This window comes from Brienomyrus brachyistius, unplaced genomic scaffold (assembly GCF_023856365.1).
Source record: "Brienomyrus brachyistius isolate T26 unplaced genomic scaffold, BBRACH_0.4 scaffold54, whole genome shotgun sequence".
NCBI lineage: Eukaryota > Metazoa > Chordata > Actinopteri > Osteoglossiformes > Mormyridae > Brienomyrus > Brienomyrus brachyistius.
Genome location: NW_026042329.1, coordinates 929,474 through 952,500, shown reverse-complemented (window position 1 = coordinate 952,500; position 23,027 = coordinate 929,474). Strand labels below are relative to the sequence as shown.

General features: G+C 44.5%; 2 protein-coding genes and 2 long non-coding RNA genes across 8 annotated transcripts in view; all 4 read right to left on the bottom strand.

Annotated features, from left to right (window-relative positions):
* The window catches only part of LOC125724030 (phosphatidate phosphatase LPIN2-like), a 22,125-nt gene extending 21,873 nt beyond the window's left edge, over nucleotides 1–252 (bottom strand). For all 3 annotated transcript variants that reach the window (XM_049000884.1, XM_049000885.1, XM_049000887.1), the window contains exon 1: nucleotides 74–252. The gene's annotated coding sequence lies outside the window, so the exon portion shown is untranslated. The remainder of the gene's footprint in view (nucleotides 1–73) is intronic.
* Nucleotides 253–1,559: 1,307 nt separating this feature from the next.
* LOC125724095 (uncharacterized) lies at nucleotides 1,560–6,350 on the bottom strand. Its single transcript, XR_007387142.1, has 3 exons — nucleotides 4,823–6,350; nucleotides 3,639–3,750; nucleotides 1,560–2,047 (listed from the first exon to the last, which is right to left on the bottom strand). It is a non-coding gene; the product is annotated as an uncharacterized LOC125724095 (long non-coding RNA).
* A 481-nt stretch (nucleotides 6,351–6,831) lies between these two features.
* Nucleotides 6,832–23,027, bottom strand: part of myom1b (myomesin 1b) — a 38,440-nt gene continuing 22,244 nt past the window's right edge. For 2 of the 3 annotated variants that reach the window (XM_049000876.1, XM_049000877.1), the window contains 21 exons: nucleotides 21,875–22,071; nucleotides 21,084–21,210; nucleotides 20,638–20,822; nucleotides 20,156–20,270; nucleotides 19,250–19,406; nucleotides 18,867–18,973; nucleotides 18,707–18,751; nucleotides 18,454–18,590; nucleotides 16,300–16,444; nucleotides 15,494–15,553; nucleotides 15,313–15,380; nucleotides 13,972–14,085; nucleotides 12,841–12,876; nucleotides 12,484–12,571; nucleotides 12,117–12,155; nucleotides 11,030–11,135; nucleotides 10,054–10,217; nucleotides 9,690–9,726; nucleotides 8,896–8,918; nucleotides 8,309–8,364; nucleotides 6,832–7,862 (listed from right to left, as the gene is read on the bottom strand). In XM_049000876.1, coding sequence (XP_048856833.1) covers nucleotides 7,584–7,862; nucleotides 8,309–8,364; nucleotides 8,896–8,918; nucleotides 9,690–9,726; nucleotides 10,054–10,217; nucleotides 11,030–11,135; nucleotides 12,117–12,155; nucleotides 12,484–12,571; nucleotides 12,841–12,876; nucleotides 13,972–14,085; nucleotides 15,313–15,380; nucleotides 15,494–15,553; nucleotides 16,300–16,444; nucleotides 18,454–18,590; nucleotides 18,707–18,751; nucleotides 18,867–18,973; nucleotides 19,250–19,406; nucleotides 20,156–20,270; nucleotides 20,638–20,822; nucleotides 21,084–21,210; nucleotides 21,875–22,071 — 2,285 coding nt within the window. In that variant the 3' untranslated portion in view covers nucleotides 6,832–7,583. The remainder of the gene's footprint in view (nucleotides 7,863–8,308; nucleotides 8,365–8,895; nucleotides 8,919–9,689; nucleotides 9,727–10,053; nucleotides 10,218–11,029; nucleotides 11,136–12,116; nucleotides 12,156–12,483; nucleotides 12,572–12,840; nucleotides 12,877–13,971; nucleotides 14,086–15,312; nucleotides 15,381–15,493; nucleotides 15,554–16,299; nucleotides 16,445–18,453; nucleotides 18,591–18,706; nucleotides 18,752–18,866; nucleotides 18,974–19,249; nucleotides 19,407–20,155; nucleotides 20,271–20,637; nucleotides 20,823–21,083; nucleotides 21,211–21,874; nucleotides 22,072–23,027) is intronic. The other variant, XM_049000875.1, reaches the window with a different exon arrangement.
* On the bottom strand, nucleotides 11,142–12,091 carry LOC125724086 (uncharacterized). The gene is made up of 3 exons (XR_007387130.1): nucleotides 11,661–12,091; nucleotides 11,507–11,589; nucleotides 11,142–11,435 (listed from the first exon to the last, which is right to left on the bottom strand). It is a non-coding gene; the product is annotated as an uncharacterized LOC125724086 (long non-coding RNA).

The following is a 23,027-nucleotide window of genomic DNA, read 5'->3' as shown; positions in this document are numbered from 1 at the left end:
TGGGACTCGCTTAGCCGACGAGCGGGTCAGACACAGACATTAACCCGCGGGTCCGTTTCCGGGCTCGGTTTACCTGGACTCGGCGCGGCGAGGAGTCTTCACGCGGCGACCCCGCGCCTCCTCACCACGCCCGTGCGCCTTGAAAGCCACTGACGCCGGACACCGACTGGCGAAGCCGCCGGCTCGCGGACCGCAAGCGCCTCCGGCAGAGCGCGCCGTGACGTTGCACACGTGTCCCACGTGACCGCGAGCCGGCAGTTACTAGCGTTCCGGTTGCGTCACGGCCGCTAATTACTCTTAATCAGTCCCCCTAGAGCTGTTAGAAAATGCAAACGCGGAGAGGAAATATACGCCCCGGGATGTTTTAATTGTCATTCCAACACAAACAGCATTTAGAAGTAGTGATATTTATAAACACGTCATTTGTCAATGCAAAACATGTGAAATGTAATTTATAATCCACAGTTTGAAAGCATTATAAAATATGTTACCTATAAAGCGAAGTTAAGATATCCAAATAAAGCACCATGATTGTGACCCAGATTCGATGCCTTTTATGGAATTACAGACTCACCGAGAAGACATCCTTCAGCTTTCGAGTGCAGTTATTTGTGTCTGTATCTGATATATGGTGTAAAAAGCAATGTTTAGGCATTTAGATATTAACCAGGATATCCTAGAGATTCAATGTATGTAAGAGGGATTCGTTATTATAACAGATTTCAAAAGACCGTACATATGGTTGCTACAGAGAAACAAAATAAATATTTTAGTGGCATTTTCTGGATTACCCTAACCAGAATGAGCGTTTAGAAGATGGTTGGATGGATGGATTTTCTGGATCATTTTAATGACGAATGGTTAAAATCTTTTTTTCTTCCTAAGGTCGTGCTACCTCAGATTTGGCTCCGTTCTCCTAAATTTGACATTTTACATTATATTTTCACCAATGCACGGCAAAAACTTTGCCAGCGGATGTCTGTCCATGAATATAAATGCAAGTCCTAACCGATTACACAAAGTGTATTGGGGCTGGAAAACAGCGTTTTCCCCATAGAACAATTAATTGTATTGAATCGTTTTGTATAATGTGTTTGTATGAATTGTTCGCCACTGAAAAAGTCCATTTAAGTCCCAGACAGAACCATTGCAGCGCTGGTGTTTAATCAGGAATTGGTGTATTGCTGGGCAGTACAGTGGCTCAGAGGGAAGCGCTGTAACTTCACAGTTGCAGGGGCTTGATTACGCTCTCAACGACCCTGCACTATGTTGCGTGGGTTTACTACTGTAGTCCGATGACATTCAGTTATGCTGATTTGGCATCTCCAAACTGTCTGATGTGTGTTTACTGGCATCCTATCCAGGGTGTAACGATGGCCGCGATGGGTTCTTTGTGACGCTGCCTGGTGGTTGGAAGATGGCTATTTAGCAGTCATTCCTTCGGTGGTATCAAGATTCAAAAATCCTGTGCAGAAAAAAATACGCGACCAAAGTTTATAATAACAGTGAAATGGACGAAGACACTTAAAATTTAATGTTGTTTTTTTCTGAATCCCACACAGAAACATCATTACATTGCAGAACAAATACTTAATACATACTTACTTCCATGGACCATTTCTAAATGCAAATAAATATGGCCAAATTATTTGCCATGTTCAAACTCTGCAGGTTTGTTGAAATTCAACAGGTGTTGTTGCTGCAGTTGTTTGTGCTGTGCATAGGTGGGAAACCAAATGTTTTTGAAGTTAAACTTTTGTTTAATATGATTTGGCCATATTTGAGGGGGGAGGGGGGTACCCAGATGATGGGTTGTGATTGCAAGGTATTCACATGTCAGAGAAATACCCCTTTAAAACAACACCATCTCAGGTCAGTTAATGTGTTGCCTGTAAATGCCTGTAACGTCATTCTGTTTTAGAGCTGCGTACAGGATCATTTGCTTCTTCAGCAGTTCGTCACGGGGCCTCCTGGTTCTCTGTAAAAGTGCACTGCCCTCTTTCTTCGGTAACCTTGCCCAATGACTCAGCCTTCAGCCGAACAGAGTCTGTAGGAAGACAGAGTCAGACACCATTAGCTTCAGTTAAGCTAGGAGAGCTGTTAGCTACACTTAATAGTTACAAGTAGGTACACTTAGCTATTTACAGTATTCATCCATCCCTTTTCTGAAACCACATGGTCCTATTCAGGATTGTGGAGGATCCAGACCCTATACCTGCAGCTATGGGCACAAGGCAGGGAATAACTCAAGATGGGGCACCAACCCATCACAGGGCACAGTCATACACCTCTGGGCAATTTGATAGCTCCAGTTAACCTCAGCATGTTTTTAGAACGTGGTGGGAAACCAGAATATCCTAACTAAGTCCCCCACACATGGAACCCTGACAGAAACTCAAACCCACGTCCCAGAGGTGTGAGGCAACAGTGCTAACCACTGCACCACCATGCCGCCCTAATTATAGTATGTAAAAGACTAAACATGTTATACTTTCAAGTCAACATTAGCTGTATTGTCATGTGCACAAGCACAATAAAATGAGGTGGTAGGCTCTCTTAGTGCAAGCATCACACATTATATAAGATGAAATAATAGTGTGATAATTGGTGTCCTGAGTAAGTGTTATATATATACAGTCAGGTCCATAAATATTGGGACATCGACACAATTCTAATCTTTTTGGCTCTATACACCACCTCAATGGATTTGAAATGGAATGAACAAGATGTGCTTTAACTGCAGACTTTCAGCTTTATTTTGAGGGTATTTACATACCAATCAGGTGAACGGTGTAGGAATTACAGCAGTTTGTATATCTGCCACCCACTTTTTATATATATATATATATAGGTCACTGAAAGACCACATAAACGACTGTGGTCCCATAAGATTATAATAGAGCTGAAAAATTCCTACCAGCTAGTGACGTTGTGATGTCGCAGCGTGATGCATTGCTCACGTGTTTGTGGTAACACTGGTGTAAAAAAACTACAGTACTAGCTGTAACATGTATAGTCCATTGTACTTGTGATAATAAACAACTGTGTTACTGGTTTATATGTTTACCATACTGTACTTTTTTATCGTTATTCAAGCTATTTCATACGGCGCTGGTGTGTAGGCTACACCATCTAGGCTTTTGTGTAAGTACACTATGATGTTCACACAACGATGAAATCGCCTAGCCGCGCATTTCTCAGATGTATCCCCATCGTTAAGCCATGCATGACTGTAGATATTGGCCTATATAGAGTCATGCATGCAAATACATACAGCTATATAGTACTAAAATACAGCATGTGTATTATATATAGATACATGTTACACAGTCCATTGCTTTTTAGCATAATGGAAAGTGTATTTTTTGCAACAAGGATGTTAGCCTTTCTTTAAATCTGGCGTAAGATTCCTTAAAGGGACCTTTTTCAATTCAGTCATTTGCAGTCACATAAGTGACAGTGATACTGACACACAGAACAGAGCGATATTGCGCAAAGGTGTTGAAAAACTTGTAATGCAAGGGGACGTAAGGGGAAGTTCTCTGACCTTCATTGTTGTCTTATTGTGATAAGGCACAATTACGATCTTCTTCCTCGTAAACAGACTATCACTTCTGAATGCAATGTTATATCCTCACCTTTTCTCCTCTCCGCTTTCTTAAACATCTTCTTTGCGCCCTCCCTCGCGTTTCTGGCAGTGTTGGACACCGTTGTGCCACCCAGAACCCGTATGGCCTCAGTTGGGTGTAACTAGCAGAGAGATACCACAACCTGTTACACATATGGAATTCAGCAGGACGAGAGGAGTCATGTGACCAGATGTAGACTAAATTGTCATCAAAGATATAGAACACCATGACTATTTTACTCCGTTCCCTTCAGCGATATTCAGAAGAATGTAATTTATATTTCCCCCTAAGATAAAACCTGATCTCTTAATAAATGTCACCACTAACTCATGGGTGTAAATTACAGGGGGGTTGTAAGCCTCCCAGTAATCAAAACTGGCCAATACAACCCCTAGTTGGGATATGTTTAGCAAGGTGTCATCGTGGTTAGCAGTGTTGCTAACAAGGGTTCAAATCTCCACCCCGGCTCTGTGTGTGTGTGGAATTTGTATGTTGTCATGGGGTTTCTCCCAGGCACTCTGGCTTCTCCCCGCACTCCAAAAGCATGTTAAGATGAATTTGGACTTACCAAATTGTCTGTTTGTGCACCCCATCCTGGGTTATTCCCTGCCTTATGCCCATAGGTTCTAGGCCCCCACAACCCTGAATAGAATAAGTGGGTGCAGAGGATGGATCGGTTCTCCTGCAGATACTTTTATCCAAACTGACGTACATTATAATTGGAAAAAGTAGGATCAGACGGTCCCTGGAGTGACTGGGGTGCTAAGGGCATTGCTCAAAGGCTCAATGGTGACATCATTCTGCAGATTCTGGGATTTGAACCAGCAGCCATCTATGACAAGCTCAGTGTCCTAACCCACCAAACTAAACACTACCCTTCCCCTCCCCCAGGCAGAAAACACAGGTAAACAATTCCTGTTATACAGATTGTTGTATTTCTCATAATCAGAGTATATATCAAATAATCACCTTTATTTTTTGAACTTTTAAAATGCAAAACCTTTTTTTTTTACATGTCAGTATTTTAATATGTAAACGGTACATTCTTTGTATTTTTAATTCTGCAAGGGTAGATTTGCCTGATACTAAATAAACTTCTGAGGTCCCAAATGCTCTTGTATACTGCATGAGACATAAAGTCTTTACTATTTAAAGATGGGTCAGTCCGTGACCTAAAAAGAAGGGAGTCTTACCAAAAGCAAAATTCAGACCTTCACCAACGTGGAGTTTACTGCCAGAAATAAAACTATCATTTCTGAATCCAGAAAACAAAGATAATTGTTCTAACTGCCCGTAATTATGCGTTCAATTTTGCAATCGATATCATCATGAGACGAGGATCTCTGATGTGGACCTTATGGCTGCTGTTTTCTAAATAAACAAATAAACAAAGAAAACGAAATTGTAGGAGCAATACAGGAAACGCAGCGTAGAAAAAAAGGGGTGTCTATGAAAATTCACTGTTCAGATGTTCTGATATTTGCAAGAAGGAACAAATTAGTTTGGGTAAACAGGATCTCAGAAATGAAAAATGTTTCCCGTTAACTTTCTGTCCCCGTCGGAGGTGACCGGGGACCAACTCGAAAGTGACACAAACACCCGAGCAGCGTTTAGCCGCTTGAGGTGCAGCTCTCACGGAAAACTTTAAAATCCGAGTAGCTTAGCAATGATCTCACTTACTTAGAAAAAAGCAGATCGCAAGAAATAAGGTGTTATGACGACGGAGTTAATGAGTTGCGAATGTCACACGCTCGTCACGTACTGGTTTCATGCAACTCTTTGTAAACGTTTAACTGCTTTAAGGCTGCAGTGTCTAATCGTACTGAAACAGCTTAACATCGTGACAATTATACGTCAGCGACCCACTGCCTTCCAGGGTTATCTGGGTGTAAATAGGCTGTTACGTTTCAAACATATTTCTTTTTGTGCAAATAATAGTTATTGAATACAGTCTGTCTTACGTTGGAAATTTAAGTAAATAAGATATCAAAAATGAAAATGTGATCCTATTCAAGTTCATGTCATATAGGCCTATGTATTTTCATATTGTATGAAATTGCAATAAAATATTTTACTGATAGTTTAGAGATCGTTGGGTGCGTTGTAGATGCCTTCTAATTCACTAGATTCCAGATTTAGTCACAGAGATCTTGGTCACATTAGGTGAAGAAAATACCAAAGTCCGCTTTACTTGATCTTTATGCTACCCTGGAGACGTGACATATGACGTCAGCTGTGCCTTTACTTAAATATTACTCAAATCTATTCCTCAAACTTAGTGAGTATCCTCAGTACACAAAGTAATGACGAAAACACAGTGAGCCCCTATACTAGCTTGCTTACTTGGAAGACATAATAAGCTTATTATTAACATAAACAGATAAGTTGCATAGCAGTTGAAAGAAGTTCAATCCATATCACTCTTTGCATATATAATATGTACCATTTAAGTCAGGGGAGTCTAGCACAGATAAATCAATCTGGGTCTCAGCTAGATTACTGAATGGCCGATCCTCAAGCATGGCCACCACTTTTTAATGAAATGTGTACTTCGTTCTGACTGAAACTGGTGTCAGCGTCGGGTTTCAGGTTTGGCTCTGGTTCCCTTCAGATTCTGTTCACTCTGATCCAGTCTCACCCCGGGTCAGCCTCACTCCATTTGACTAAACCCCCCCAATAATCAAAACTGGGTAACACAACACCCCAATAATTATGTCTCACCACAAGAATATAAATGAGACCTCACCCCCCCCCCCCCCCCATATTCAAATCAAAGTTACACCCATGATTAAACACTCTTTCCATTAACCTACACTGGGAGATTCTTATACTGGGAGACTTTGATAGTTCAGAAGGATGAGGATTTCATTTGACAGAATCCACAGGTAGCAGGTAGACTAAACCAACATCTGAATGCCTCTGATGCCATGTCACGCAAAAATGTGAAAATTTTAATCTAAATAAATAGTCCATGATGAGTTTCCTGGTCGTCCTAGTACTCACCTTGCATTAAAACACACTGCAGAGGATGGGGCAAAAGAAACAGTGAATTCACAGGTGGCGATTTAAGCAACAGCAGTTACCCAGATGATGGCGATCTGGACGTGAAGGGCGAACAGCAAGGACAGTGATCATGTGACACTGTGTCCAGTCATGTGACGGGCAGCCAGAGGACACAATGAAAGCACAAGGACAAAGCGAGGGCACTTCGCTTTACTTTATTAGTCCGCTGGAGTGGTATGAGGTGAGGGGTGGAAGTAGAGTGTGCCGTGTGAGGCAACATACTGATGATATTCAGGAACAGTCAATGTAGTAGAGAGAACACACACGCGCACACACACACACACACACACACACACACACACACAACGATGCACAGTTTCCCCATGCATATTTCTGTCAATCACCCATTACTCAGGAGAAAACCCAGGTTTGCCCCCCAATAGGGGGCTGCTTCGATTACAGAGGGCTGTACACCTCTACATTCCTGTGCTCTCCCATTTCTCTTCTCTGCTGGCTTGCATTATTTCCAAGAAGTTAAATTTAGCGTGGGTCTAATGGATCAACAGGTACGGGCATGTGGTCTGCATACAGGATCATCTGACAGCACGCAATCACTGTTTATGTGACTATGGGACACAGGCCCCATTTCTGCAAAACAGCAATTCAGTTTGTCTACATAGCTTAGATTTTTATTTTTTTTTACTTCAAACAAATGCACCCGCTGGTCTTTAAAATAAACAAAGCTAAGTGACTGATGGAGGACACCGATCGATCGGTCAGTCCGAAGCCAGACAGAAGACAAAGCTCCGGGGGAAGGCAAGGGAATTCCAGTGTTTCAAAATCCCGTTTCCATTTCCCAGCATATAGCTCAAGAACCATTCACAATACACGATTCATTTTGCGCAAGTGTTTTTTTTTCATTTTTCCTAGATACGGCAGCTGCTCTTTTGTCTATTTCTTCTCCTTCCTGGTGGCCTTGCCTTGCTCTTCACTGTCGGGGATGAAGACACTTACGGTGAAGTCTCCGCTCTCCGTGCCGTACTTGTTCTTCACCAGGATGCTGTACTTGCCCGAGTCGGACGTGTTCACCGTGGTGATGGTGAAGCTGGCGAACTTGCCCGACGCGAACTTCAGGATGTAGTGGTCATCCGACACCAGCTCGCGCTCGTTCTTCAGCCAGGTGACCTCAGGTACAGGGTCACCGGAGATGTTGCAGGTCAGGTTCAGGGCCTGTGTGGTGAGAAGGCTGAAAAGCTGACCCAGCAGTGGCGGAAACTCCCATGGTGCAGCTCGTCCGGATGTACGAGGTCACCCGGGTCAGTAGGTTAACTGTTACTGCTCTCAGTGCATATTTTAGATGGTGGAAAATGGTTCAAACAATCTCAGAGACTTTGAACATATAGACTATACAAAACACAGATTCTTATAGATTCCTATACATCAAATGAGCTGTCAAGACTTTTCAGTATAACAGTCTCATTATGATTTCAAGACCAGACTTGTGGATGATCCACTAACTGCTACAGTCTTGACAGAGATGAGGGTAGTTTTAAGATTTCTGTTGGCACCCATTTAGGAGCCTCTGGGGGTTTGGTGTGAGAGCTTGGGATCATGGGAACATAGATTGGAACCCAGGGAAGTGGCCTGGTCACATGACCCTAGACACTGGCGATTACCTTGCCCTCCTGGATAGTGACCACATCGGGCAGTCCTCCTGCCACACGGGCTCGGTCTGGAAGAAAGGGCACACATTGAAAGTAAGGGCACAACTTCATGGGGGCGCCAGGGGTAAAGGAGGAGAGTTTAAGGGCTCAGTTCCCCTCACTGTGTCCTCCGCTTCAAACAACTATAACTAGCTACACTAACTGCTGTATATTAAACACTCTAGAGCCACTTTCTCCTATGGCTATGACTGCAGAAACAAGATTAAACACTTTGTGGATTATCTCGAATCAAAACACGCCAAGAATTTCCTTAAAGGAGTAGAACTGAAATAACCTTTAAATCTCTTAATTTCTGCAATTTTCCTTTTGCAGATATTTATTAATATGTGTTCATGTTGCTTCTGATGGGAGTGGAAGCTACCGGCCCTGATCTATCTTCAAAGAAAAAATGTCGATTTAATCTAGCAAACAATGGAAAAAACCCAAAGGCGCATGATGCCCCGGGAAAACGCTGTCAAAATAAAAGCCCAGGCTCATGCAGGACTCTAGGGCACATTCTCAACGTCTCCTTTTTAACACCCGGAGGGACATGAACTCACTTCTCTCTGCAATGGCGGCAGCCCTGTGAAGAAAGGGGCAGATGTCAGGATGGCCGGAGCAAGCAAGGTTTGGGCGGCATGTTGCACAACAGGAAATGCGTCCGAGCTGACGATTCCTCTGAGCTATTTTTAACGCTCATTGTAAAAGATCCATTTCAACTAGGAAAGAAAGCGATTCATCCATCCTTCCTGGCGCTGGAAAATGCAGCACTCAGGATGTGCTGTTGCATAAAGCGCGGTTTTACAATAGACCATTTTATTTATGTAGCAGATGGTTTATCCAAAGTGACATACATTTTTTGAGAAGCAGACGGTCCTTTGAGCAATTTGGGCTTTGATCAAGGGCCCAGTGATGCAACCACTCTGCCTGTCATGGGTTTGAACCTTTGACCTTACAACCACAGGTATACCATATTAACCCACTTAACCAGACGCTACCCAGTTTTTCCAAATGGCCAAATGCTGTTTTGATTAGCTGACCAAGAAGAGGGGTACGTCATTAAGGCAGGTAGAAAAACACCGGCATTTGTCTACAACATTGAATGAAACTCCACAAAAAATGAGGAAAACAGGTAGAGCGGTAAAGGATCAGGCTTGTGAAAGACGAGACAAGGTCTCACATTAGTTGGGGATGTTAGTTGTACCTCCTCATGGAGAATAAGCCTGAAATTCTTCATATTGTCATATATACATTAGGAAAAGGGGAGAATTGTAAACTTTAGTGGCCTTTAAACTGATTGAAGGACATGTACTGTAAGGTAGCCAGCAAGCAATATTAACATAACGTTACTCACTTCAGCCTCTGAAATTCCGCATAGGCGTCATCAAACCCTGAGTCAGGGGAGAGGGAGGGAAAGACTTATAAGGGGGGGTTGCTGACTTGCAATGACCCAGGAATCATGCACATACTGGGGGTGGGTCATCTTAAATAGGCGTATGTGTATATGCATAACGTGTGAAACAGCCTGGAGTAAAGATATGGGTCATGTTTCTACATTGTAAAAGAAACCATATACTACCCTGTGAAAGGTGATCTGTTAAAGTACTATTATCTGAACCACTGTTTGACCCTGCAGGGGTGGGTATGGAGTAGAACGCACCCCGATTGGTTGGCACGCCCACAGTGGATGGGGCCACTCAGACTCAGACAGGCCTCACCTTGGCCAGACAGATCCACGCTCCTGCGGAGGCCGCCTTTGCCATCGAAGAACTCGATGGCGTACTTGCCCTTGTCCTTCTCTGTGGGCTCGTTGATCTGCAGCCAGAGCTGCTCCCCCACCACGCCGCTCTTGATCCGGTCTGTGAAGGTGATGGCGGAGTCCCTGGGGTCAAGTTAAGGTCACAGTCAGGGTTTGCGTAACAGGGAAGGATACACACACACACACACACACACACACAAGTTGGTCTTCCGATCTAAATGGGGACCGTCCATTCATTTCTATGGGAAAAACCCTAGTCCCAATCATGACACCCATAACCCCCACCCAGCCCTAACCTTAACTATAACTAACCAACCAAAGTACAAGACTTTTTGGCACTTTTACTTTTTTGATTGCATTTACAGATTTTTATAAAATTGAGGTTGTTATCTAAATGGGGACCTGAAGAAATGTCCCCAAAAGTAAGGAAGTTTCAGGTGTTTGGTCCCCAAATGTGATCCATGCAAACACACACACACACACACACACACACACAGAGCGATATGCACCCATGGACATGCACATATGCATACTAGCAAACATGGTTCTACAAACACCCCAGTTGAACTGACACGCTTTCTGGGAGTTCACCCCATACCAGCAGGGGGCGATCAGTCCCATGCAGGCTGATGGTAACCATGGCTTCCTGACAGTAAGCCTCAGGGAGTGCCAACAGGTGACAGGTAGTCTCCTAAACTGGGAAAGCTTAAAACCCTGCTTAGGTAAGAAGCCCAAATGGGCAAGCCAACGCTCTCTAGGAGGGAGAATCCCGGAGGTCCGCCGGCCTTAACGGCTTTCAGACTGCCCCCCTTTTTGTATAATATTCCTTGCCTCAGAAAGGGATATTTATCTGCACCCTCCTTGTTCAGCCAAAGAACATAAATATAGGGACCCTTAGGCACAGACATAAACGCACGCGGGCAGAAACGTCGTACTTGTGGTGCCAGGTGACGTGAAGCTCGTCGTTGTAGTAGTTGACGAAGGTGTAGAGTCGCACTCCCTCCTCTGTGCTCTGAATCTTCAGCGGTGTGGATGAGTTGGCTATGAGGATACAGAGAGAAGCTGAGGGCCGTGGGCTGGTATGGTGCTCTGGGGTTACGCACTGGGAGCATGTACTGCGTGGGCTATTAATGAAGACCCGCTGATGACTGAGCACAACGCAGGTCATCAGCGTCTATCCCCCGAAGGAATGCCAGTCCATCAGAGAACAAACACACAATGGACAGTTTAGAGATGCCGGTTACCTTAACCGCATAGGAGTTATGAGTACCTAAAGGAATACCTATATGACAACAGAAGGACATGCACACTCCATATTAACTGCATAGGAGTTATGAGTACCTAAAGGAATTCCTATATGACAACAGAAGGACATGCACACTCCATATTAACTGCATAGGAGTTATGAGTACCTAAAGGAATACCTATATGACAACAGAAGGACATGCACACTCCATATTAACTGCATAGGAGTTATGAGTACCTAAAGGAATTCCTATATGACAACAGAAGGACATGCACACTCCATATTAACTGCATAGGAGTTATGAGTACCTAAAAGAATACCTATATGACAACAGAAGGACATGCACACTCCATACACACATGGTTGAGATGGGATTTGAACTCCTGACCCTGGAAGTATGAGGCAATACTGCTACCCACAGAGCCAACTTGCCACACTCATGAATGATATTGAGATATAAACACGGCCATCTATAGCTATAAATCCTACCAAAGAAGAAGCATAAAGTGGGTCCATTTTAACCCTACTGGTAATTTTGACAACTTACAAGCTGACAACCTAGTCAACCACAGATCCTTAATCATAGATCCACTTGTGAGCACCCAAAGAGCTATCACAGGCTAGCCAATATGAAGCTTGGTGCTTTTTAAAATTTAGTTTTGGTTTTATTTCAGCATCTTCCCTGAGATGATACCTCAAGTACACTAACTTTGGACAGGCAGCCGAACCACCAGTCAATTCATCGCCGAAGATTCCGATGGCATCAAGAGACTTACCGATAACACTGAATACTTGGTTCATCAAGTCTTTGAAACCTGAAACACATCAACCATTGGAAGTACATTAATACTCAAAACTGCTTTAACTGCTCGAAACATCCAAAAAAAAAACCACTCAAGCTGATCGCTGCATCTGTACTGACAGCAGGAGGAAACTATGGCAGATCACTGTGTGCCAGACGTACAGTCAATCTAATTATTTTAAAGAGCCATGGTAATGAGCCACTGCGTAAAATCGCATCCTGATACCCATCAGTGTCTCCCAATTTCATTGATCAAAAGGTGGCCATCGTTCTGAGAAGCAGTAACTTCCCCGAGTCACTGAGGCAATCAGCCACTCGTTTTCAGCTCTGCTGACACTGACCTTGGTCGACAAGTTTCAGCACCGACGTGTCTTTTCCTCGGTCATCCTTCACGGTCACTTGGTAGATGCCGGCGTCTTTCTTCGAAATCTGCGGGAGAGATGGGTGGGATTTAGTGCCCAGCTTTCATTGGGGGGGGGGGGGGGTTGGGAATCACCCTTGTTTCAATAGAGAGGAAAACCGGAATTCCAGCTGAGAATTCCTCGGGTCAAGCTTCCGAAAAGTCAAGCTTTTCGCTCCTGCTTTGGTTGCTGCAGGAAAAGCAGGGAAAAAATGCACTCGCAAGCAGTCAGAAAGTTGTTATGGTAACAGTGTGTAAACAAAACCCCAAAGACATCCTCCTCGCTCCTGGGACTTACAGTTCCCTCCTTGCCCGGGGCTTTAGTGGTACTCAGCTGCAATAAGACACAGACGTTATGTTAGATCTCGCCCACTCTCAGACATGCGCTCCCAGTGTTCACCACCATTCACACCACGCATTTGCAAGGGACCCCTAGTGGCCACAAAGAGTCACTACACTGGTGGTGGGGGTGGGCTGGGAACTGGGAAACAACAAATCTACGGGTTCACACAACTGTCACATACTGGGAAGGATCTGACATGTATGGGGCTTGGGGGTGATGTGAACCCAGTGAAAAACTCGAATTTAACGGCTCTCACCCTTTTGGTGTCACTCCCAAGTGGGATATGGACCAAATATGTTCACACATGTTATTCAATATGACCAGAATAATCTGTATAATCAGAAGACATTCAAAATATTGGTAAAGAACATGTTAACAGAATGGGGGAGGCATGGTGATGCAGTGGTTAGCACTGTTGCCTCACACCTCTGGGACCCAGGTTCGAGGCTCCGCCTGGGGCACATGAGTGTGGAGTTTGCATGTTCTCCCCATGTCGTCGTGGGGTTTCCTCCGAGTACTCTGGTTTCCCCCCACAATCCAAAGACATGCTGAGGCTAATTGGAGTAGCGAAATTGCCTGTAGGAGTGCGTGTGTGTGTGTGAATGGTGTGTGAGTGTGCCCTGCGATGGGCTGGCCCCCCATCCTGGGTTGTTCCCTGCCTCGTGCCCATTGCTTCCGGGATAGGCTCCGGACCCCCCGCGACCCAGTAGGATAAGCGGTTTGGAAAATGGATGGATGGATGTTGATGGAATATTTTACTCATTATTACCGTTTCACTCATTACGCATTACTGTTCTAAAAATCATTTCTTTAAAGTAGAAAACAAAATACACACCATTCACATCCTTCAAATAACTAATATAAGCCTTATGTACGCACATTGTTAAACGTAGAAATGTTCTATTTAGGAAGAAATGCTCAGAAAGTCAGTTTTCCAAGTCAGTCTGCCGGAAAGACTTTTTTTCCGCATGTTGCGGTTGACGGAGGTTTGTAGCATAGTAGATGTATTTTTTTCTTGGAATCTGTTACCTCTTACAATACATGAAGGCCGACCTGTTTTGGGATGTGTTCCCTGTGACTGCTCACCTGGGAGATCTCCAGGGTCAGCACACCCTCGGTGAAGGAAAGTTTGTCGTCCACCTTCACCTCCCGATCGTCCTTATGCCAAATGACCACAGTTTCCTTCTTAATATTCCCCACCTGCAGGGAGCGGTAGAGAGCAAAGCCTGTGAGCACCACCTCTGGGGTTTGGCTCTTCACACAACGCGTGATCTCACATCAGGAATCTGTTCTAACGCAATTGATGTATCAGTACCCAGGTCCAATACAATGCAGAATTGCATTCAGTTGGAGAGTATAGCACTACACAAAGCTACAAGGCGGATATGGTCTTCGCGAGAAAGACTACTTCCACGCAAAAGCAGCTATCCTGAACGACAGCGATGTCCAATTAATGATTCTTTTTTTTTATTGTAAGTGAATCGATCGAACTGGTTTTCAAAATCTAGAATCAAATCTTTTGTACATCGCACAGGTTAAAGACTTAGATTCTAAAAATCTGAAATATTTGGCAGATTTCTTAAAAAAGGCAACCTTTTTTATTCTCTTGCATTGGCTTTTCATAGACTGCCCCTTGCCCCGTTGCCCCTCCTCTTTCTGTAATCTGTTGTGTCGGTGCAGTGTGCACGCCTGGCTGCACAGAGGCCGTGACTCAGTACTCCCGACAGTTGGCAATCGACAAGATAGCGAGTTCAGTTTGGTTGAATTTTCAAGTCAATGCCTGTGAGACTCATAGGACCCATACATATTTATGATAAAATTTATGAATATATAATTATTTCTCATTTAAAATCCATATAATTACATTATTGGCCACTGGTTTCACCATTTTTATTATAGAATCCATTTTGTTTGGCGTAAGTTACTAAGTTTTTGAGTCACATTTCCATGGCCTTATTTTTTTCCATTGGATATATGTGTTTTAATACATGATTTTAGTCAATGCAAGGTTTTTCAGGGACGCATTAGTCGCGTTGTAGAGGGACTGACTGTACCTCTGTATACCTCTGCCAACACTCCCACCAGTCGACATGCACTGCATTGGAGATATAAATCCTGCTAACAAACACCTCTATCTGCAGGAGATACTGTTCTGGGTTCTGCCAGTTTCTCTGGCTGTATTCAGAGTTCTGGGTAAGACTATCAGTAGGAAGAATGTCGTTATGAACGAATCAAATTCATTAGGTAAGCCAGCCATTTTTAGGCTGAAATACAGGTCTGTACCGACAACTTTCCCGTCATAAGGGGTTGATTTTTTGGGGGGGTGGGGTGGGGGGGGGAAGGACAGTCATTTTCCCTGTGTAAGACCTGTGTTTAGAGAGTCCTGGCCTACGTCTAAGCACGAGAGCAGGTCCCACACCATCTCACCTTACACTTCAACACCACCACACAGTTTGGGGTGACCTCATAACTGAGGTACTCCACAAAGTGGGGGCCTGTGAGAAAACAACACAGAAAAACAAAACTAAGCTCACAGGAAAGAGGGCAACTCGACACAAAAGTTTGGAAGCCCACCAGGATGGCGGGAGATTTTGGATCATGTGCTCACCCTGTTTCCTGGTCCACTCCTTCCTCTGGAACTCGGAATCCTTTCGGAGGTTATCAAATACTGCAAAAAAAGGCAAATAAAATTCAAGTCGTTTTGTGATATTTTGTGGTTTTTTTTGCAGAATGTGACGTTCATCTGTTTTAACTAGCTAATTTTGCATTAATCTTGTATGATAAGGTTTTGTATAACTTTTTTGGTGATTAGAGTACTGAAACTGAACACAATGATTAAATATCCACCTGTCTGTCTGTAATACCCTTTGGGATAGAAACTTTTGCGAAGGAGACATATCGTACTATTTAGTGATAAATTGGGGCAACAGAGACGGTCATCTTTCAAAGTGAAGAATTTGTAAGGCTTGCAGTAAGAGCACAGTGAAACAGCTATGGAAAAAATGTAGAAGTGCTAAATGTTCTCAGACGCATTTCTCACTGAGAGGGAAGCACATGCATGATATATTACACTGCCTGTAGGACTGAAGAGCATGTGTGTAGGTCTCTATGGGATGGCAAAGATTTGAAGATTGTTTTAAGAAAGCGGTTCTCAAACTAAGGGACACAAGCTCCCTCTCATGGTAGGCAGAGGTATCTCTGTGTATAATTGTCAGTCATGAAGGCACCTGGAGAACTTAATATAGTCTGGTGGGATGCGACATTAGAAACTCTGAGAACTACTGTAGCAGGAGAAGCAGTCATATTGCCTAGTGATGGTCCTGTGCTGTTCTCCTTTAGTGTGGAGTGGAATTACTGATTCCTGGAATCCATGGACCTCTGAACAAAGGAAACCCTACAGCTTGCCCGGCGTACCATCGCCAATCAACACCAGGCTGGACTGGTTGGTGGCCTTCCCATCCTTCATCTGGAAGGTGTATGTCCCCTCATCCTTGGCCTCCAGCGATTCCATGAACATCTCGATGACTCCTGTGTTTTTGTCGAAGTTCATCTTGTATTTCTGGCAAGAGCAAAGTCACGTTTCAGTTCAGTTTACCTTAGTCAGGGGAAGCATGCCCCCCACAGTGTAGACACTGCCACTTTAGCGCTTTTCCACTGAACTTCAGGAACCTAGTTCCTAGTTCTGAGTTCCTGGGCTGTCTTGATTGGGAACTTTTGAAGTTCCTAGCCAGTTTTGTGTGTCACTTTCCCACCAAATAACAGGAACTGGGACCGTTATGCTAAATAAGCATGGGAGATTCGTAAAGTTCCTAAAGTGCGTAAGATAGACTCTAACACACAATTTCGTGTGAAACTACATCACTATGCCGAAACAATAAGTCATTTTATTAGTTATTTGTTAGTTATTGGGTGGATCGGTCAAGTGATCTGAAAGACAGGACATAGCCTTTTACTTATAATTCATTTATGCAACCAACGACATGTTTATAATGAATTATTTAATCTGGCCATCAAATCGAGGTTTTGTTTTCCACAGAACAAAAAACAATGTAATGTTATATCTCTAATGAGAGATGTTTCTCAATGCCAAGAACACAAAGATCATACTTATGGTCTTGGCAAGACCGGTTTTGCTAACTTGCCTTCCAAGAACGAACTTGGGGCACAGTGAATCGTGGGATTGATCTCGTTTGGTGAGGATGCAACCGATATATCCTTGAAATCTGGCGCGGGGCATGAAGGCCATCTGGGGATGTTTACAATCCTCTGTGCTTCTATTCTTAGTATTGGAACTGGTCATCAGCAATGGACGATGACTTAAAAAAGGTCTAAACTTGAAACACCTCGAGTAAGGAGTAGGGACTAAAAAAGGTTCTGGAACTGTCTCTGAGGAACCACAATTGGACTGAGTTCCTGCAGTGGGAATGGGACAGAAATTCCTAGTACCTGAAAAAAGTCCCAGTTCCAAAAAAAGGTTTGGGATACTCTTTCTCTTACGCTTATTAAAGGAACTTTACCTTACCAGGTTAGGACTTGAGTCATTTTCGGGAACTTCAACTACATTTTCAGTAAGGGACAAAACATCAGTTAGTTAATAATGGTAAAAGACAAACTTGGACTAATTTCCAAAATTTTAAATGACATATTGATGAAAAGAATTAGTCTTGCTCCATCTATTTCACATGAAACAAATGATCCCATTAAGGCTATGGGTGCTTTTCCATTGGCATACAGGAACCAAGCTGCACCCAACCAGAAGGGTCGGCTCGGTATCGGTCTGGCAGGGCTGGAGAGCGACAAACACTTGTTAACTGTTCACAAGAAGTACGTCATGATTTATAATGTGCTCATTTCTGCTGGGACGTCTGTGAGAATCGGTGTGTTAGGTTAGCATTGAATTAGCATTATCTTGCGAAAATTTGCATTACGGGTCCATTCCGTTCAACCTTTCTTTGGTACTTTTTTTTAAGTGGGAGGCTGGAAATTCACAAATTCGGAATTATCAAGAATGCATGAATACATTGCGATGTGCAATACTACTAATAATGAATAATGCATTTAGAATGTGTCCTGTTTCCCTTCACGTAATCCTTGCATATGGACGCAGAACTGAAGGGGCAAAGCGCCATATGTCTCACCCCCGTTACCTTTCAGTTAACAGGACTGGGTTTCAGTGAATGACTGAGTAAGTGTGATGGTGGGCGGTGGCCTGGAGATCAACAGTTCTGAGAGGTGCACAATGCACCTGCGGGCTTAGAGTGGATATGTGAGTGAATGAGAGTCTCTCTCTCTCTCTTTGTGGGGGGGGGGGTGTTAACCCATGTGTCCTGGCATAAACACAATTGCTTGTGTCTGTTTCTGGTGGTATTGATACAGTGTCAGTCTATGTTAAAAACTGTGACACTGTTTCGGTCATTGTTGAAGGTTCTGGGACCGTTTGCGTCCATGTGGAAGGTTCTGGCACTGTTTGGATCTACATTCTGGGTCTGTTTTCAGTCTATGCTGACGTTTTGGTGTGTGTTTAGGGTTTTGGGTCTGTTTTGGGTCGAGGTGGACGGGGAAGCTCACCTCTCCTTGACTCAGGATGTTGTCGTTGAACACGTAGTCCACCTTCGCATTGGCGGAGATCTTCTCAGCCTGGAGCCAGAAGCGAACCCTGCCCTTCTCCAGCAGCTCCACGGCCAGGTCCGACTTCAGGGGGATAACTGCGGGGAGGGAGCCGTCATGAGCATCCCCAGCCCCGAGCCAATGGACAGCCAATTACAGTTTGAGGGGTGGTGAAGAGGGGAGTTCAGGATGGAGAATGAGAAGCTGCACTCACTGGGAAACTTGTGATCATGGCTAATATGTAGGAGCTCCTTCAAGCCTGAGAGGGAAGGGAACAGAGTCACCTGTCATTACTATCATCCTTATTGTCATTGGACAGTAGACGATCCAGTGGCACAATGCTCAAGGGTACAACTGCAACACCCCCAACTCACCCTCCTCGGTCAAGGTGTAGCTGGCAGAGACACCATCTGTGTGTGTTACCATGCAGGAGTAGATGCCCAGGTCTTCCTGGTCTGGGGTCTTAAAGGTGACCTTTGACCTGCAAGGGGCACAAAGCACTCAAAATTAGCCACCTCATCACCTGCAAAATCCTTAATAGGTGATTAAACCAACATAGAGTTCTTACTGAAAAATCCATCCTTCTGAGAATGAATTTTTTATTTGTTTAAAAAAATCTCTCTTACTCTGACAATCATTATAACCTCATAATAACATATTAGAATATCACATCAGAATATTACAACCTGCAAAATGAAATACTACCTTAAAGAAGGATGGACGACACACACACACACACACACACACACACACTTACCTTCCCCCCTTGGTCTCCATGTTTAGGCGAGCAAAATCTTTGATTTCCTCATAATCTTTGGACCACACAAACTTTGAGTCCTTCGTCATCTCAGAGCACTCAAAATTCATCGAGATCATGCCTTCATCATCCACTTCCACAACGATCTCCTGGGTGCCTACAGTGGAAAAAATTACATAAATAAAAAAAATAAAATTTTTCCATAATGACTTTTTGGTGATTCCTATGGGGACCTCTAACTTTCTGTCAGTGCAGTGTTCAGCTACTGTAGGTAAAAGGATATCACTGCCATCCTGTTCTGGGTAATTCATACATCCACAAACTTATCCATCCATCCATTCATCCATACCTCCATAAACACTTATCTATCCATAAACACTTATGATAAGCTTGGCACTGAGATGTACAGTACAGCTAATTGTTCCATCATCTGTCCATCAGCACTTTTCCAGTCCAAGATTGCAAGGTTCCCACTCAGTTACTAGCTAAAAAATTATTTGTGCCAACAGTAAATCCATCCATATTTTCAACTTTTTATCAAGTCCATCACAGGGCACGAGGCAGGGGGACACCCTGGACAGGATGCCAGTCCATCACAGGACATGGCAGGGAGACACCCTGGATGGGATGACAGTCTACTGCTGGGCCAGCACTGGATGTATAGGGAGCATATCTCTGTGTCCTAAATGTATATTACAGTTTCAATGGTAACCTTACGCTCCCCACATCCCTCGCAGCATCACTCCTCTTGTCTGTGCAGCGGCTCGTGTCTCACATTCCACGCTACCCCTGGGGTAATTAAAGGTCAGCCTGCCCCCTGCTAATATCACAGTCATGCTGTCCTCCCTTGCTCGCCTGGGCTACTGTCAGCTTTAAGGGTTCTGGTTCTGTGCTATGAAGGTTTACCTGGGCGTGTCTGGGCCAGGATTGGCTCCGTGGCCTGGGAGGCCTTGCCCACACCAGCCTTGTTCTGGGCACGCACCCGGAACACGTAGGACACCCCGTCCTTAAGCTCCTTGATCTGTGAACAATGGAAGGAGAGTCAGGCCTGGTACCCTGACTCCTGTCCATCACCTTCTCAGTCCCCATCTATCTCGTCGGTCAGTCAATTTCCATAATAAGCCACATTGTTTCCATGTTTCCATAACGAAGCTCTTCTGTCAGTCTCTTCCGTAAGCAGCTACGGTCCTGGTTAGCCTGCTGAAACACCCTGGCACTCATTGATGGATATCTCACACTATTTATTCAAAAAGGGATCGTTTTAACTTTACAAGATTTAAATTTAATGGACATGCAGGAGTCCAACCAGTTTCAGTAGCAAACCTTTTCTTAGAAAAACAAAAACACCCCCCTAACTCATTACACCCCCTGCTGGTAGACATGCGCACCTTCATGTACGTCTTGTTAGTGGCCTTCTCGTTGACGCCTCTCCACGCCTCCTCGGGGGCCTCTGTCTCCTTGATGTCAATGTAGAAGCCGTTAACGGGGTCACGACCCTGGTACACTGGCGGCCTCCACTGCAACACCAGAGAGTCCTTGCGCACCTCCGACAACTGGAGGTCATGGGGCGGTCCTGTGGTCAGGGGAAGAGCCAATCAGCAATCATTGTTGAACAGAAATGGGCGAACAAGCTCCAGTCACATTAGTAATGCTAGAGAGCTTGTATAGAGGTAATTGGTCTTTAAAGGCATGTAACCACACATGTAACCAGCCAGCTATTTTGCTGTACACACCCTATACAGAGCATTCCTATCTATCTATCTATCTATCTATCTATCTATCTATCTATACACCCTATGATCTGTGCTCAGCAATTGGTGGGAGCTCATCACACCTGGAATGGCGATGGTCCACTCCTCACACCTGAACGTCTCGCTGGGTTTAGAGGGGTGTCCCACTCCCGCCATGTTGGCTGCACGCACCTGGAACTGGTACAGCTTGTTCTCCTTCAGGTCCGTCACCTGGAGACCGAGACGGAGCTCAAAGATGTTATTCGGGCACTAACGTGGAAATCTCGCCCTCAGATCAAAGCCTCCCCTCCAAAAGATACCACAGAAGCCAGGGCTGGCCCAACCCACTTTGTGATTAACTTGGTTGTCATTTGCCATCTTCCTTCCCATTGTAAAAAGCCGATCAGATGGGGGGCCCCCTGGTGGCCACTGGGCCCTAAGCAGCTGCTTATGCCTTAGGCAGACCCTGCACATAACAGCAATGCATGCAAAATCTTTACCAACAAAGAGGCCAAATTGTCCCATGCAATTTTTATTATCACTTATTTTTTAATCCATCGTCCTACACTTAGATTTAGGGCATTTTCACTATAATGAAGCCAAGCCTTTGTAAATACCTCCTAATTAATCACTAATCAATTATAATCCAATCATTTAGCTGCATAGCATACCATTGCGCCAAAACAGCTAATAAGGTATACAATTTATCATTTCATCTGGAGTGATAAAGGTTCAACAGCTTGTTGAGAGGTACAACAGCAAGACCCTTGCATGTGGGCTGCCAATGTTTGGGGGCTTTTTTTTTGGTTTTGTTTGACACAGGAATGTTTCTCGCGTTTCCCCGTTGACAAGAGCACGCAGAATGAATAAAGATGAACGTGGAGCGGTGAGTCACCCTGTAGGCTCTGTCGCTGATGGCCTTGATGTTCGCCTCGTGCCACCTGCCCGGCACTCCTGCCACCACCTCCCGGTAGTCCACAAAGTAGCCGGAGACTTCGGCCCCGCCGATGAAGGTCGGCTGCTTCCAGCCAAGTACCATGGAGTCGCGGACGCTCTCCAGCAAGCAGATGCCATATGGGGGCGCCGGGGATGCTGGGATGAGGGAAACATACCAATTAGCATATAGCCAGCTAGTCAACTGGCTGAGGGAGCTGAAGCGCTGGTTCACCATCGGTAGGAAGAACAGTCATCATCCCTCCACTCCCGTCCATTTCTCACAAATGCTGATCCAATGAGGAGTCCGATGCTATGAGCCTGGAGCCTAATATTCAAATTTCCTTCCCAAATAAAGTCAGTTTTTGCCTTATGGAAATGGCATACAGGTAACCTTTGAGGTTCTTGACTACCCAAGAGAGAATCTGGGGCAGCTGGTAGTTTGAGACAGGTTAGAGAAATAGTTACTAAACAGGGGCTGCCACACCAAAAGCTAATCATCCAACAAAACACAAGTAATCTGGTAGTACTCTTATCCTGAATTACTGGCTTCTGTTTCAGCCTGGTAACACCAATGCTCTCACTGCAGGGGCAGGCCCTGAGGATCTCTGTTAAATGCAAAGGCAACAGTAAGGGGTATCTGATGTCCACAGTGTGAGACTACATGCACACACACTCGAGTGCTCTGTCCCAGGGCGTGTGAACAGTGCTAACCGGGGTGTGGAACTCTTCTGGGTGAACCTCTAATGAAACGTCAGATAGTTGCGTATGTTGGGCGGCTGGCCACTGGAGATCTGGCACCCCGCCATCTTCTCCCTGGGTGGAGCCAGTTCTGGGCTTTTGCGGGATGGAAAGGGCCTACTGTGGGGTGTACTACAGGGTTAAGGGGTGTTAGCATTGGTAGGTGGTGCTCATCCAGACATCCTGTCTCCATCAACGAAATTCAGAGGCGCAATGACTTCAGCCTAAAGCTTGTACTGAATTTTCTGTGGATCCTTTTTTAGGTTTTAAATATTACCCTGTGTATGCACATCACATCATAAATCACTCCTGCAGTATTCAGAGGTTAATTTCTGAAACTTTATTTATAATACCTACGCTGGCAAACAACACTG